General features: G+C 42.4%; 1 protein-coding gene across 1 annotated transcript in view; it reads left to right on the top strand.

The window, feature by feature from the left end:
• Positions 1-12,602, top strand: part of LOC137915956 (rab effector MyRIP-like) — a 51,450-nt gene that overhangs the window by 24,827 nt on the left and 14,021 nt on the right. Inside the window, exon 3 of the mRNA XM_068759079.1 lies at positions 10,093-10,229. Within this exon, the coding sequence (XP_068615180.1) occupies positions 10,093-10,229 (137 nt within the window). The remainder of the gene's footprint in view (positions 1-10,092; positions 10,230-12,602) is intronic.

The following is a 12,602-nucleotide window of genomic DNA, read 5'->3' on the forward strand; positions in this document are numbered from 1 at the left end:
TGGCAGTCAAAAGCGGTGGCAACGTTTGCGTCGATCATCTCCTCCCTCGATCTCTCCTCTTCTCCCGTATCTCTCTGAGTGCATATCTGCCTGGGGCTCAGTAATGTTCTCATTAGGGGTCAGGTCTGGTTTTAGCCTTTGGGTGGAGTCGTGCCATTTGAATTTTTTTTTTGCAGCTTGCATGAGCTTTATGTTGCATAAATAAAGACAATGCAAACAATATTCCTGCTAAATAGTCATTCTACTTGAAATTGTACTGTATTTTTAACAAGTCCTTACATTATTTTTAAGATTTGTAGGAAAGACTTCATAAAATTTTATCATGGTGCTGCAATATTTTTTTATTTGGTACAAAATACTAGCTTGAAAACATGCTATATACATTTGTAATGATAAATCAGCTGAATGTCTGTGTTGGTCAGCTCTGTGAGGGAATTCTGCTGAATTTATAGTCAAAATCAATTCGCAGAAGGGCGCAGACTGCCAAATGGGCTCTCTCACATGCTCCCGCTGTAAGTCAGCATTCACACTGGAATCGCCGTCGGACATACAAGCACAATCTGTCTAGTAAGGACAGCAGATTTGTAGTCATTGCACACACAGACCCACTCCAAGTGACCCATTTGCAAATTATATGAACACAAACATGACCTACAGGCACATGCATTGAGTCTATAGTCAATAATGCCCGATAATTACCTTTTGCAAAGGTGTATATTAAATCAGTTTCATTTGATATCAATAGGATGTCAATGACAGAAGGTGTATAGAAAAGAAAAGTGAATCCGCAGCTTTGTTGTAACATATGCGTAGCCTTCGGAAATTCTTGTTCATGCTCCTAAATATACACAACCATGCATCTCTCTCCTGAGACACTGGGAGAAGCGTGGCCAGTTGGCGTCTGCTGGAATTAACAACCAACCTCGGCCCGTGGTCCACAAAGAAGAGCACAGACTCAAAATATACGGTAGCAAACAGCAGCTGATGTAAGAAGTCAAAAGCTTTTTTTTCTTTTTTGTGGAAGCCGATAAGTATTTATTTTTTTTCCTTGTTCAGACTCCGGGACAAAAGCAGGCTAAGAGATTAAAGAAGAAGAGGAGGCGGGCAGGAGAATAAAAAGCACATTAGGAGATGACAAAGGACGAAAGTGCTTGTCCTAATTATCTGAGAGCTGGAGCAGCATGAACGTCTCTTGTATGTTTCCATTCTCACATCAAATAGTTTATTTTACCCTACTCTCTTAGTTTTCCGATTTCTATTCCCCTCTCTCATTTCTTGTCCTATTTTAAATTCTAAAATCTCTCTCTACCTGATGAAGTCTCCATTTACCACATTTGAGTTACTGCACCTCTGTGCTTATTCTACAGACACTGACTTCACGGTGCCTCTCTATACTGTCCTCAGGCCATGATGTACTTATTGTGTGTGTGTGTGTGTGTGTGTGTGTGTGTGTGTGTGTGCATTTAAAAGACAAACTGTCCTTACCATTTTATGGATTTGATAATCTCATTCTAGTGCATGGCTGCAAGGAGATTATAGCATCTGCTGTAGACTTACATTATAATTATGGTGCACGTGCATAAACACTCAACACGGGTCTGCTGGAGCCTATCCCAGCTGACTATGGGCGAGAGGTGGGGCACACCCCGAATGCGATTCCAGTGCATCGCTGGGCCACACAGACAGACAACCACTCACACCTACGGACAATTTAGTGCGATCAATTCACCTAAATTGCATGTTTTTGGAGGTGGGACGAAACCAGAGAACCTGGAGACGTCCCACGGGGAGAACAAACAAACAGATAGGATTCGAAACCCAGTACCTTCTTGCTGTGAGGCTACAGCGCTACCCACTACCGCCGTGCCACCCCACTTGCCATCCAACAAATCTTATATTTGGATTGCATTTATATCAAGTTTTATCGAGTTTTTTGTGCATTAAAATTAAGACAGATTGTGATAAAGATTTTTTCTTAATTTAAAAGTTAAAAAAAAAAATTGTCAATTAATGCGCATAAACATCACACAAAATAAGCAGGATATGTCTTTTTAATTAGAAACCAGAGCTTTCAACTCCATGAAGTTGCTCTGCTGCTGCCAGACGTACGCCTGCAGCTAGGAGATGCCGTGAGTCCCCGGGGGAACCGTTTCTGTCGTCCTTGCCGGGTATTTTTATCAGTGTGGGTGAGCAAACTAGTCTCAGATACAAAGGATTTGCCCTATAGCACCAGGCTGCAGATGAAATATGTATGCACCGCCCCTGACGCCCCAGCTTTAATAAGACATGTCTGTGTCTGCGTGTCACAGCTGGATGAGGAATGAATTGCAGAACTTCAGTATAGAGACAAAAAGCAACTTGCAAGCCTCAGATGATGAATGGATTTCTCATTTGTTACTACAACAGCAACAAATTAAGTGGATGTGTGCACTCATATTTCATGCGGCAGACGCAGCAAATGATATCAGGGTTTGTAAAGAAAAAAATTCATTTCAGTCAGCGCACTAAATTGACTAAATTCTAATCACTCCCAAAATGCATACCCAGGAAGCAACTCGTCGCTCTACTGCAGGCACAGGAAGGAGACCTGCTGATCAGCGACTCCCTCCTCCTCCCTCTCTTCTCTCCTTCCCTTGCGGCCTTGTCTTGAGTCCAACTGCAGCTGACATGGTAGATCACCAGTCAGTCATAACTCTTGATGGTGATTTGCACTTTCTACCCTGCCATTCGTTAGGTCTCTGTGTGTTCCGTCTGGGTTCTCCGGTTTCCTCTCTAGCGGTGTATGGCATTGTTGACGCTTAATGAGGTGTGAATGTCAGTGTGAATGGATGCTTGTCTCTCCATGTGGACCTGTGCTGAATACGTGCCCTGCCTCTCACTCAGTGCCAGCTGGGATAGCCCCCCCCCCCCTCCTACCACCCAGCACACAGTCAGGCATGACAGCAGGCTCACAAACATTAATATTCTTATGGAGACATGATTCTGACTTAGATTTATTTCAGTATCTCATTAACTGAAGTCTGAAATCACGTTTAAATTCTACTGCTGTAGTTCATGCAAGAGATTCCTTTAAATAAATTACTACTGAGTTACTACTTCTACTACTGTGTGTGCGTGTGTGTGTGTGTGGGGGGGGGGGGGGGGGCTTTCTGCATTGAGTCTTCTCCCGGCTGATTTGTGACTCCGTGTGTCCCGTCAGAGTGTTTTTCTCTTCAGGGGTTGAGCTTCAGCAGCAGGTGATAAATCACTGCTGTCCAGGTAAACATGTGACCACACACAAACACACCTAAAGAACTGTGGATGTTCTCTCTAGTGGGTGCCTTTCTTTTTGTATTGATGAGTGATTAATGTCTCTCTGCCTTCAATGGTCGGTCTCCAGCTTCTAAACCTCCTCTGTGTGTGTGAGTGTGTGTGTGTGTGTGTGTGTGTGCGTTGACACCTCCTATCTGAGCAGCATTGCCGGTCCAGTTGAGGGCATTCATGCATGTTTTCCTGCAAAGGAAAGGCCTTGATGAAGAAATACGTGAGGCTGGATACAATCTGCACAATCTAAATTTACATTGAGTTTAATTGTTTCCTAGATGCACCAGAGAATTAAGAGTCAGTTTGTTTTCTCTCTCGCTGACATCTCTGATTCATTTATTTTACCCAACTTTAATTAAACACAATTGTTGCTGGTAAATATATCCTCAGTATTTATCTGACTGTGTGACTTTTAACAGCAGCTAAACCTCCATCCTTCTTCAATGTGGAGTAACATCTAGTGAGATTCATCGCTAATGCTATCATGTTATTTCGTGTTATTTCACTATAAATGCATGTTGAATTGATAGAACCCCCCCGTGCTGCTGGATGAATGGTGAAATATATTCTCTTTAACTTCACCCTTGACTTATTGTCTCACTCTCTCGAACCCTCCTCCCTCCTTCAGGCTCATCACGCTCTGATCTCCTGCCTCAGTGAGCTCTGTGCAGCTTAAAAGAAATAATATATTGGCGCCGCAGGCTTCTCCTTCTCATAGCACATTCTTCGCCTGTCAAGCCGAGAGCCCCCTTTTAATAAAAGTGAAATACCACTGAAGGAGTATATGAATAGTTTTCTCATATATCCTAATGTTTCCAGTTATGCTCTCATTTTCATTTATGGATTTGAAACACCATTCAACGCGATGATTAATGGTGCATTTTTAATTAATGGTGCATTCGCTCCAATTGCTGTGGTCTGTAAGATGTTCTGTACTTTGTTCTGGTCTAGCCGTCTGATTACTTGAACTGTTTCGAGTTGTAATTGATCCGTTCTGACAAATGAGCAAGGCGTTGCAACTTTAATTGTGTTTTTATTTTAATTAGGCGTTGTTTAAACAGCATTTAAGGACAAAATATCTGCTGCGAGGTATCTGGGCTCGTTTCTGACCTTAAATGTTTCTCTTATGCTTCAGAAATATGAGTCAAAGGAAATATGCGTGATAATAAGTCCATTACTTATTCTGAAATCACTGATCCACGCTGAGTTCTCTGAACTTGACACACCTCACGCACACTGTGGACTTAGAGACAAATGAGTGTAAAGGAATTTCAATTTGGTGAGTATATTAATGTCAGTGTACCACACACACACACACACACATACACACACACACACGTCCTCTCTTTGTGCACTGTTCCATTCTTCTGAAAGACCTGAGCCTATATTTTATTAGATGCTCCATCCAGCATTAGTTTCAGCAGATTATTTTACAGCCGCGAGTCTGCCCGTACATTGTGCTTCCCAATCTCAGCAGGTATTGACTTGGCCCGTAGACGGAGAGGATCACCTTGATGCCTGCTCTTATCACACTCAGCGGTCACTGATAATGATCCAGCCCTTCTCTACTGAGAAGCAGAGAGAGAAGGAGTATCCAGCATGCTAGTCCTCCCTCGCTTCATGGTGTGAACGCATTAGCATCCTAATGCAGTGGAAGCCCCCCCCCCCCTGGCCTGCAGCATGATGTGTGCTTCTGTGGGCAGGAACCTTTACATCCCCTTTGACATTTTACCCTACATGAGCGTTCTATCTGGAAGTGTTCATTGAACTTTGTTTTGCCCTTGGATCTTTTTTTGGCTTCCAGGCTCCTCTGATGTTGTTGAGGGATGTCTTATTCTAATGGTGGATTATTTAACAGATAAAATCGAGCGAAGATTTGAATGGTTTCATTCATAAACGTTGTGGCCACAATATGATTCAGGGATTAGTGAGAAATAAAAGAAACCAATGCAATGCAGCCTCATCGGTGGCACGTGTAGGCGACGGGACAAGCCAAGAGAAGGGAAGAAAATAAGCAAATGCAAAGAAGAAGAAGAATGGATGCAAAAGAAGAAACGTTATTTCCCCGGTTTGGCTGGTGAGCCATACCCCTCTTAACCACATCCATCTGTCTCCGTCACCACAAACTGGTACAGAGAAAAATGCCAAGCTCTCAAGGAGAAGGAGGGATGAGTAAACCTGTGTGTGCACACATCTAGCGTGTGCGTTTGGTGATCTGTGAGCCCAGCATCAATGATTCATCGTTATCTGTCTCCCACGCCCTGTCTGCCAGACCGAGTTTGGGAGAGTGTTGTTTGTTCTGCACCAGCATGCATCTTATTAGATTGAAGGTACAGTCACATTTGCCTTTCGGCCACCTGAAGTACCCCCCCCCAAGAAGGCTGTGACATCACAGGTCCAACAGAGCTAGTGAAGAACTGCAAACAGTCTATTTGAGTGTGATTGACCAACCAGAGTGACAGAGCACCATAAGAATAATCAGCCCTTCGTTTCTATTGGCAAACTTTGAAAACTTGCACAACGGTGAACTTCGGCCGATGAGTCAGCAGGATCCGCGACTGAAACAAACAAAAAAGCATTCTTTCATTTCTGTGCATTTTCTGGGAATATTGAGTTTTGTATTTTGCAGTATTTGTGAAGATTCACTGTAGTGCCAAGACAGAGTGCAGTAAATGCACATGCACATGAAGAAGGATCAATAATGCTGCTTGCCTTCGTTTTGGGTGATCAATTGTCAAAACAATTTGTTTGTTTGGATTTTCACTGTGTCCAATTGTAGCCATACATTCTTGCTGTGATGTAGCCAAGACAGAGTACCTGTCCGTAACCAATCATAGTTGACGATTCTTCATAACTGGTGTGATGTCATAGGTAAAGCGGTGCTGCAGACGCTCGGGACAATCATGTAAACAGCGTCGTGTGATGTAGTAAGTACGATACCGGAAATGCCCAGGCATTCATTTCCAAAGGAAAATGCTTCCAGACAAAAACACAATAAAATGAGTAGAGGATCTATTTACGCAATGTAAATACCTTCATCAGAGGAAAAACAGAGGTCTCTCAAATGTAATCTCCATTCATAATACCAATGAAACCTCCTCGTAATGCTGGTGTTAGTGATCACATTAGTGGGTCTCTGTTTTAAAGCCATGTGTACATGAGTCTTTGCTTCCCGTGTGTCAGACCCGCAGCACGACGGTGCTCTTGTCTCTTAAAAACATGACAAGCACTCGGTGGTAATCTGATTTCTCCTGTCCAGCACGCGGAACAACAAAGCTGCGCTCGAGACAGAAAGGACGCTGGAAAATTAATGGGGAAACGTCCTTAAAACCACGAAGGAGTGCTGTGTCTGCATCATAAGTGAAACCTGTAACCTCTTCTAATCTGGAGAGTGTTTTCATTTCTGCTCAGTCAGCAGGTCGTTTAAATCAAATTGGTCTGAGCGTTTGTTGCCTTTTTCCTAACAGGTGCCTCGATGTGTGCAAAGTAAACTAGATTCTTTCCACGGTTTATTTATCAGGCTCTCTCACGCACAAACATTCCAACAAATCTCAAAAGAGCAACTGCAGCCGAAGGCGGACTCTCTGCTGCTTCCCCCCCCCCCCCCCCCACGTTTCCGCTGAAGATTGATTCACATGGATTATATAGAATGGAGATTTTGCTTTGAAAAGGCACCTCTAAAAATAGATCCCTTGGAACAAATGCCCCTGTAGGCCTTGGGTCCGTGATGCAAATCAAAGCAGCGACCTCTTTTCTTGGTCATTGTGTCATTCTTCTCCCTACCTGTCCTCTTTTTCCCCAATCTCCCACCGGTCCTCAGTCTCTATAGAAGTTTGGTTTTACCATTCTGCTTCCTAACAGGTTGTTAAGACTGGCCCTTGCATTGAGCTCTGGCAGGTTCATTCTATTCCCTTGTTGTTCTGTTTATCCTTTAAAGTGACTTGTCTGGGATTTGAATCGACCTTCACCCATCACTTCCATACCCCATTCTTCACCCACAGCTTTTGCGTTTTGTTCAGTGTTCCTCTATACTGGTCAGGTTGTCATCCAGTTGAGCTAAAACCTTTTGGATGACAAAACATTTACCTGAACTACGGCTTTAATTTCTGGGCTGAGGTGATGAGGTTAAGAGAATGAAACCGGAGTTAAGAGAGTGACTTTAAAAAATACCCGACCAATATTGTATCGCCGTCGTCAGCTTTTGCTTACAGCCATTTGCCTCAGTCAACCTCTGATCACATATTAATTTTGGCTCCGCATGCAGTGATAGCTGAGATAAAAGCTGCACGGAGCTGCAGTTTTCATTATCCACACAGAATAGCCAGCTGGAGAGAGATTTGAGCAGTGGAGAACGTAACCGCAGTTTGTTCTGCCGCTGTATTTCCCACATCCCCGGACTGCTGCTCGCTCCCTTTAAAATCCCATGTGGTACTCTGGCTGAGCGGAGATTATCTCACTGTCCCATATGCTCTATACAGAACAACCACACTGAAATATATGAACATATACTTTGAAACCCTGCCTATGCAACTTTTGATATTTTATTTGGGGGGGGACATTTTGGAGCATTGACCTATATCTGATTCCCCTTTCATCCGTCCATTGTGAAATAGCCAACATGTGCAACTGCAGAGCAGGGATGAGCGGGATGATCTGGTCATCTGGCCAGCTCTTACAGGAGCCAAATTGTCAAACTGTTTCAAATGCTGGACTACAAAACTGTCTAAATGTTGCAGTTGTGTTATGAGTCACCTCCATAAACGCTCCTCTCCTTCATGCAGAGTGGCAGCAGGAGAAACAAACTGTTATTGGCTAGTTAACAGTCAGAGTCTCGGAGAAGGCCGTGCATGAGATTTCAAAACCACAACTATTGTTGAATTACAGAAGGAATTGGACTACTGTCAGCACTGAACTCAGTCTTTTGCATGCATGGCTGATGTGCTGTCACTGAACATCTAGAATAATATGCACTATTGACTATTTGGTTACTGCACAGAAAGAATTGGATTGTATTTATTGTATTATCTGTCTTCTGATGTTCACACCAGGTATGAACAGCCTTTAGGATCTTGTGTCTCTAGGGCTATAATTTCCCATGGTGTTTTCATCCAGCAATCTAATTTTAGATATTTAAAATCTATTTAGAGTCTTCTATTAGAGTGAAGAGTCAATTTGCACATCTTCAGAAGGAACTAGTCTATTTGATCTTCTAATAAAGTCAGTTCCCATCCTCCTTTTATTCTCTCTATACTTCCATCTCTCCAGCAGCCCAGAAGAACAGAAGCTGAACCAATTCATTAGAAGGCTCACAAAGTCAATTATGATAATGGTTCCCTTTGCCAGGGGAGGCGGAAACTCAGCAAAGCCACATAAAAAAAAATTTATTGCATTTTTTCTATCCTAGCGTAATTTATTCAGACCTCATTTAGACGTGCCAATCAATCTTCTGAATAGAGGCTGAAAGGGCTGGAGAGGCGAGGAGAGGGTGAGAAGGGAGGCCATGGCTCCCAACAATCCGCAAAGTCAAGCAAAGACAAGCTGACGATCGAGCTCGGGTGGACCCGGTGTCAGGAGACCGTCCACAGGAATCCCTCTTACTTATTCATGCAGCAACCGAGCATCAGGGAATCTCCCAGCCTCATTATGAAATGTGTATTTGCAGAAGCTCACACAGCAGCGCAGCTCCTGCCTGAAAGCCTCTGCTTATCCACTCCACTCCTCTCCCTTCTCCCTCTTTTTTTATTTTTGTTCATTTGAACAAGTTTTGTGTAGCTGCCAAGAGGTTGAGCCAAAGTGTGGCCTGTTTTTATATCAGTTTCATTAATTCAGAGGAATGTAAATGTTACACCACTGAGGAATTATTAGATGTGCTTGATATTAGAGCCATGCATGTCTGTGTTAGATACAAAAATCGGAATTTAATCTGGGGAAAAAATGCACTGCAGTATCCAAGCCACAAATACAGTATTTATTGTTTTTAGTACAGTACCGTATATAGAAAAAATACTCAAACTGGTCATACAAAAGAAGCACACAGATGTAGCAGTCATACTTTCAATAGTATAAATGAATGTAAATATGTATGTTTTAATATGCGTTATTGTTTATAGGTACAGAATCTCCACACATATTATATATTAATAAGCAAACATATGGATGTATATCATACATGGTACCGGTATATATGGGTTGTGTTTGAGTTTTTTCTTTTCAACGCAAGAGGGACTATAAGATTAAATACAGGGCTGGCAGAGTTTCATGGTTTCCAACGCTATACTGGTGCAAAGGCGGCGCTTTTCATAACCGTCTGTTTTTTTATTTCTGCTTATGTAATTTGTTGGCATTCAGGCACCACGAAATTAGTTAAAGCCCGGAAAAGCATGTCTTAAACCCTGGGCTTTCACTGCAGCCATGCACATAACAATACCCAGCTTGGATCCTGCATAATAAATACTTTTCACATCTTTAATGCAGGCTCTACAGATAAAAAAGTGGCGCCGCTCAATCACCCTAAAAAGCACACAAAGCAAAAAAACACCTCCTGTTTTAATGACATTTTCACTTCATCACCTCGTTCTTTCTCAAAATAATTGAAAAGGTCTTTAAGGCCTGGTTCTCTACACATATTAAATCAGTATAAATTGAGTTGAATGATCTTGGCTTGACAGTATAATCCTGATATACCTGTAATTATAATTCCTGTCCATTTTGCCAGCGTTTGTTCTTTTTAGGTGTCATGCCTTGTATCCTCACTCCCTTCTTCCTTCCTTCTGTCTCCCTTGCCTGTAGGATTTTAAGGACCCAGTCACTTGAATGGTATTATAATAATGTGAAGAGTCGCTTCAAAAGGTTCGGCAGTGCCAAGGTTTTGAAGACCCTGTACAGGAAGCACATAATCGAGAGAGGGGCCTTCTCTGACCTGCCAGGTAACATATTTCAATCAGTTTGATTGTGTGTGAAGTTACGCCACATTCTCATTAAGGTAATTTCACAGATGAGGCCACAGAAGCAATTTATCTTCCCCAACAATTAAACGAAGAAGACTTCATTTGATTTGCAGAGCTCTGTTTGGACACAGAGTAAACACAGACAGGGCTGGGCTGATTGCTCATTAGCTTGCTTTGTTAATTGATCGCTGGCTTTGAATCGCGAGCTCATTGACTGCTTTTGCTTAATTTCTTGATCACTTGTATCTAGAAGGATTTTTCCGACACACATCTGCATGGACGGTGATTAGGTTTCCTCCATGGCTGAAGTAATAGTGAAAATGATTATTTTACTTTATGCGATTTTTACATCTTCTCCATGCAAGTCAGGCATTGTTGGTGTTTGCTTATGTGTGTCAGGGGGTGATAAAGTTAAACTGCCCCCACAGGACTCATCCTGCCAGTTAATCCCTGCAGCGACTCAGGCCACTTTGTGTCCCCGGTGCATTGTTACTGTGCAGGGCAGAAGCAGGGCAGCTTTTACTCAGCCTCTCCCACTCCAGATAGCATTGTTTGGACCAGACTGCAACCACTGATGGGCATTATTTCAAACCTTGATACTTGGGATTAAATGGATGATGAGAGCACAGGGGGGATAAATCATGTCGCACGTCACGCTAAACTAGATAAGATTAAGACTACAGCATGTTTAGGAATTAACCAACCGAAGTGCTATGAAATCAAGAAATCTTGAATTATATGAAGAAAATTCCTGCTACTATGCAACTGGAAAGAGTCGAATAAAACTGTCACTCCTCTCTGTCTGTTATTACCACAGCATTATTGCGCTTTCTGTTTTGAAGCTGAACTAGCTGGCAGAACTAGCTTATATCCCGATAACATTGGCAGTTGAGATTAAAATGGATGTTGTATTATCCTTTGGGCACTTTGCAGCATCTGAAAATGCAACACATAAGCACAATATAAACTCTACTATTATTCAAATATATTGAACATGATCGTTTTGCATGGACAGTAAAGCAAACTGTAAAAGGAGCATGTGGTAATATCAGGGCGAAATGATATCTCCTCTCCTCTCCCTCCTGCAGCATGTGGGGTTGAGATGGATGGATTATAGCATTCAGCTCCCAGCGGACTATAATGCTCCTGATTCTCAAATATTCACAGCCCTGCTCCTGCAAAAAGGCTTGCAATATGATTGTGGATATACTGCCTGTGTATGTGAGTGAAGTCAGATACTGAGGTCTTGCACAGAGCAGCGTTCGATTGGCTGGCTGTGAGTGATCAGTAATCATTTTCACCTTTGTGTATCTGATTCATCAATTGCATTACTAAACTATTCCCCCTTGATGTTGTTGCACTGTGATGTCAAAAGAAGCAATGGGGGGGGGGCCTTCATTTGCATTACCAAATCTATTTTCAACAAATAACAAGATGTGCCACGTAGTTTAGTAGCGGTCTCATATTATCTGGATGTCTTTCAGTTGACCAGACCATAATGAGATTTGAGTTCAGCAAGTAAATCAGCAGCAGATATAGAAAAAAAAAATCAAATTAAAAGATGTTGCACATTAATAAATTAATATTGCACCATCCAACTTGCTCTATTTTGCTACAAGAAAATGAGCTCTTGCTGCATAGCCCGGAGAGTCTGACTGATTCCTATTATTAAGACCAGGAGCAGGAATGTAACATATTCTGACAAATTTCTTTAAATTCCAACGGGTGAAATATTGGCTTCTTCGATATTTCGTTTCTTTTTATTTATTTATCACCGAGGGGGGGGCAATGCTAGTAATGAAATCTGTAAGAGTATGAAATGGCATCTTCACGTGACAGAGCTGTGACTGATTTCCATCCATCATGTCCCCATGAGAGCGTATGAGACCTTCAAACCAACAGGAGGAGAACAGAGAGCAAGCCATTTTTGCTTTCATGTCCATCACCTCTTGTGGGAGGGGGGGGGGGGAGTAATACCCCTGTGTGAACCTGAAATGAATACTCTATCATCCTGAGTCTGAGCAGGAGACTCGGGATGTTGCTTTGCATGATAGATGTGGACCCTGGATAGCTTTAACCATTAAACATTGGATGGGGATGTTGTGGTGTGACCAAGTGCTGTAAAGAGGAACAAATTATAGTTCCTATTAAACTGGCAATTATTGCCTGGACACCAGTATAGCGAGGTAATTAATAAATGAAGGGGAACAGCAGATGTTTTTCCTCTGGACTTCATGGAAGATGGGTCAGAATAGACCAGATTACATTTACTGTGGAATCATGTCAGAATCAAGGGGTACCTCCAGGAACATAGAAAGGATAGGGATTAAACAACTGAAGCTCTTATTTGCT

Source organism: Brachionichthys hirsutus, unplaced genomic scaffold (genome assembly GCF_040956055.1).
Source record: "Brachionichthys hirsutus isolate HB-005 unplaced genomic scaffold, CSIRO-AGI_Bhir_v1 contig_441, whole genome shotgun sequence".
In the NCBI taxonomy this organism is placed as follows: domain Eukaryota; kingdom Metazoa; phylum Chordata; class Actinopteri; order Lophiiformes; family Brachionichthyidae; genus Brachionichthys; species Brachionichthys hirsutus.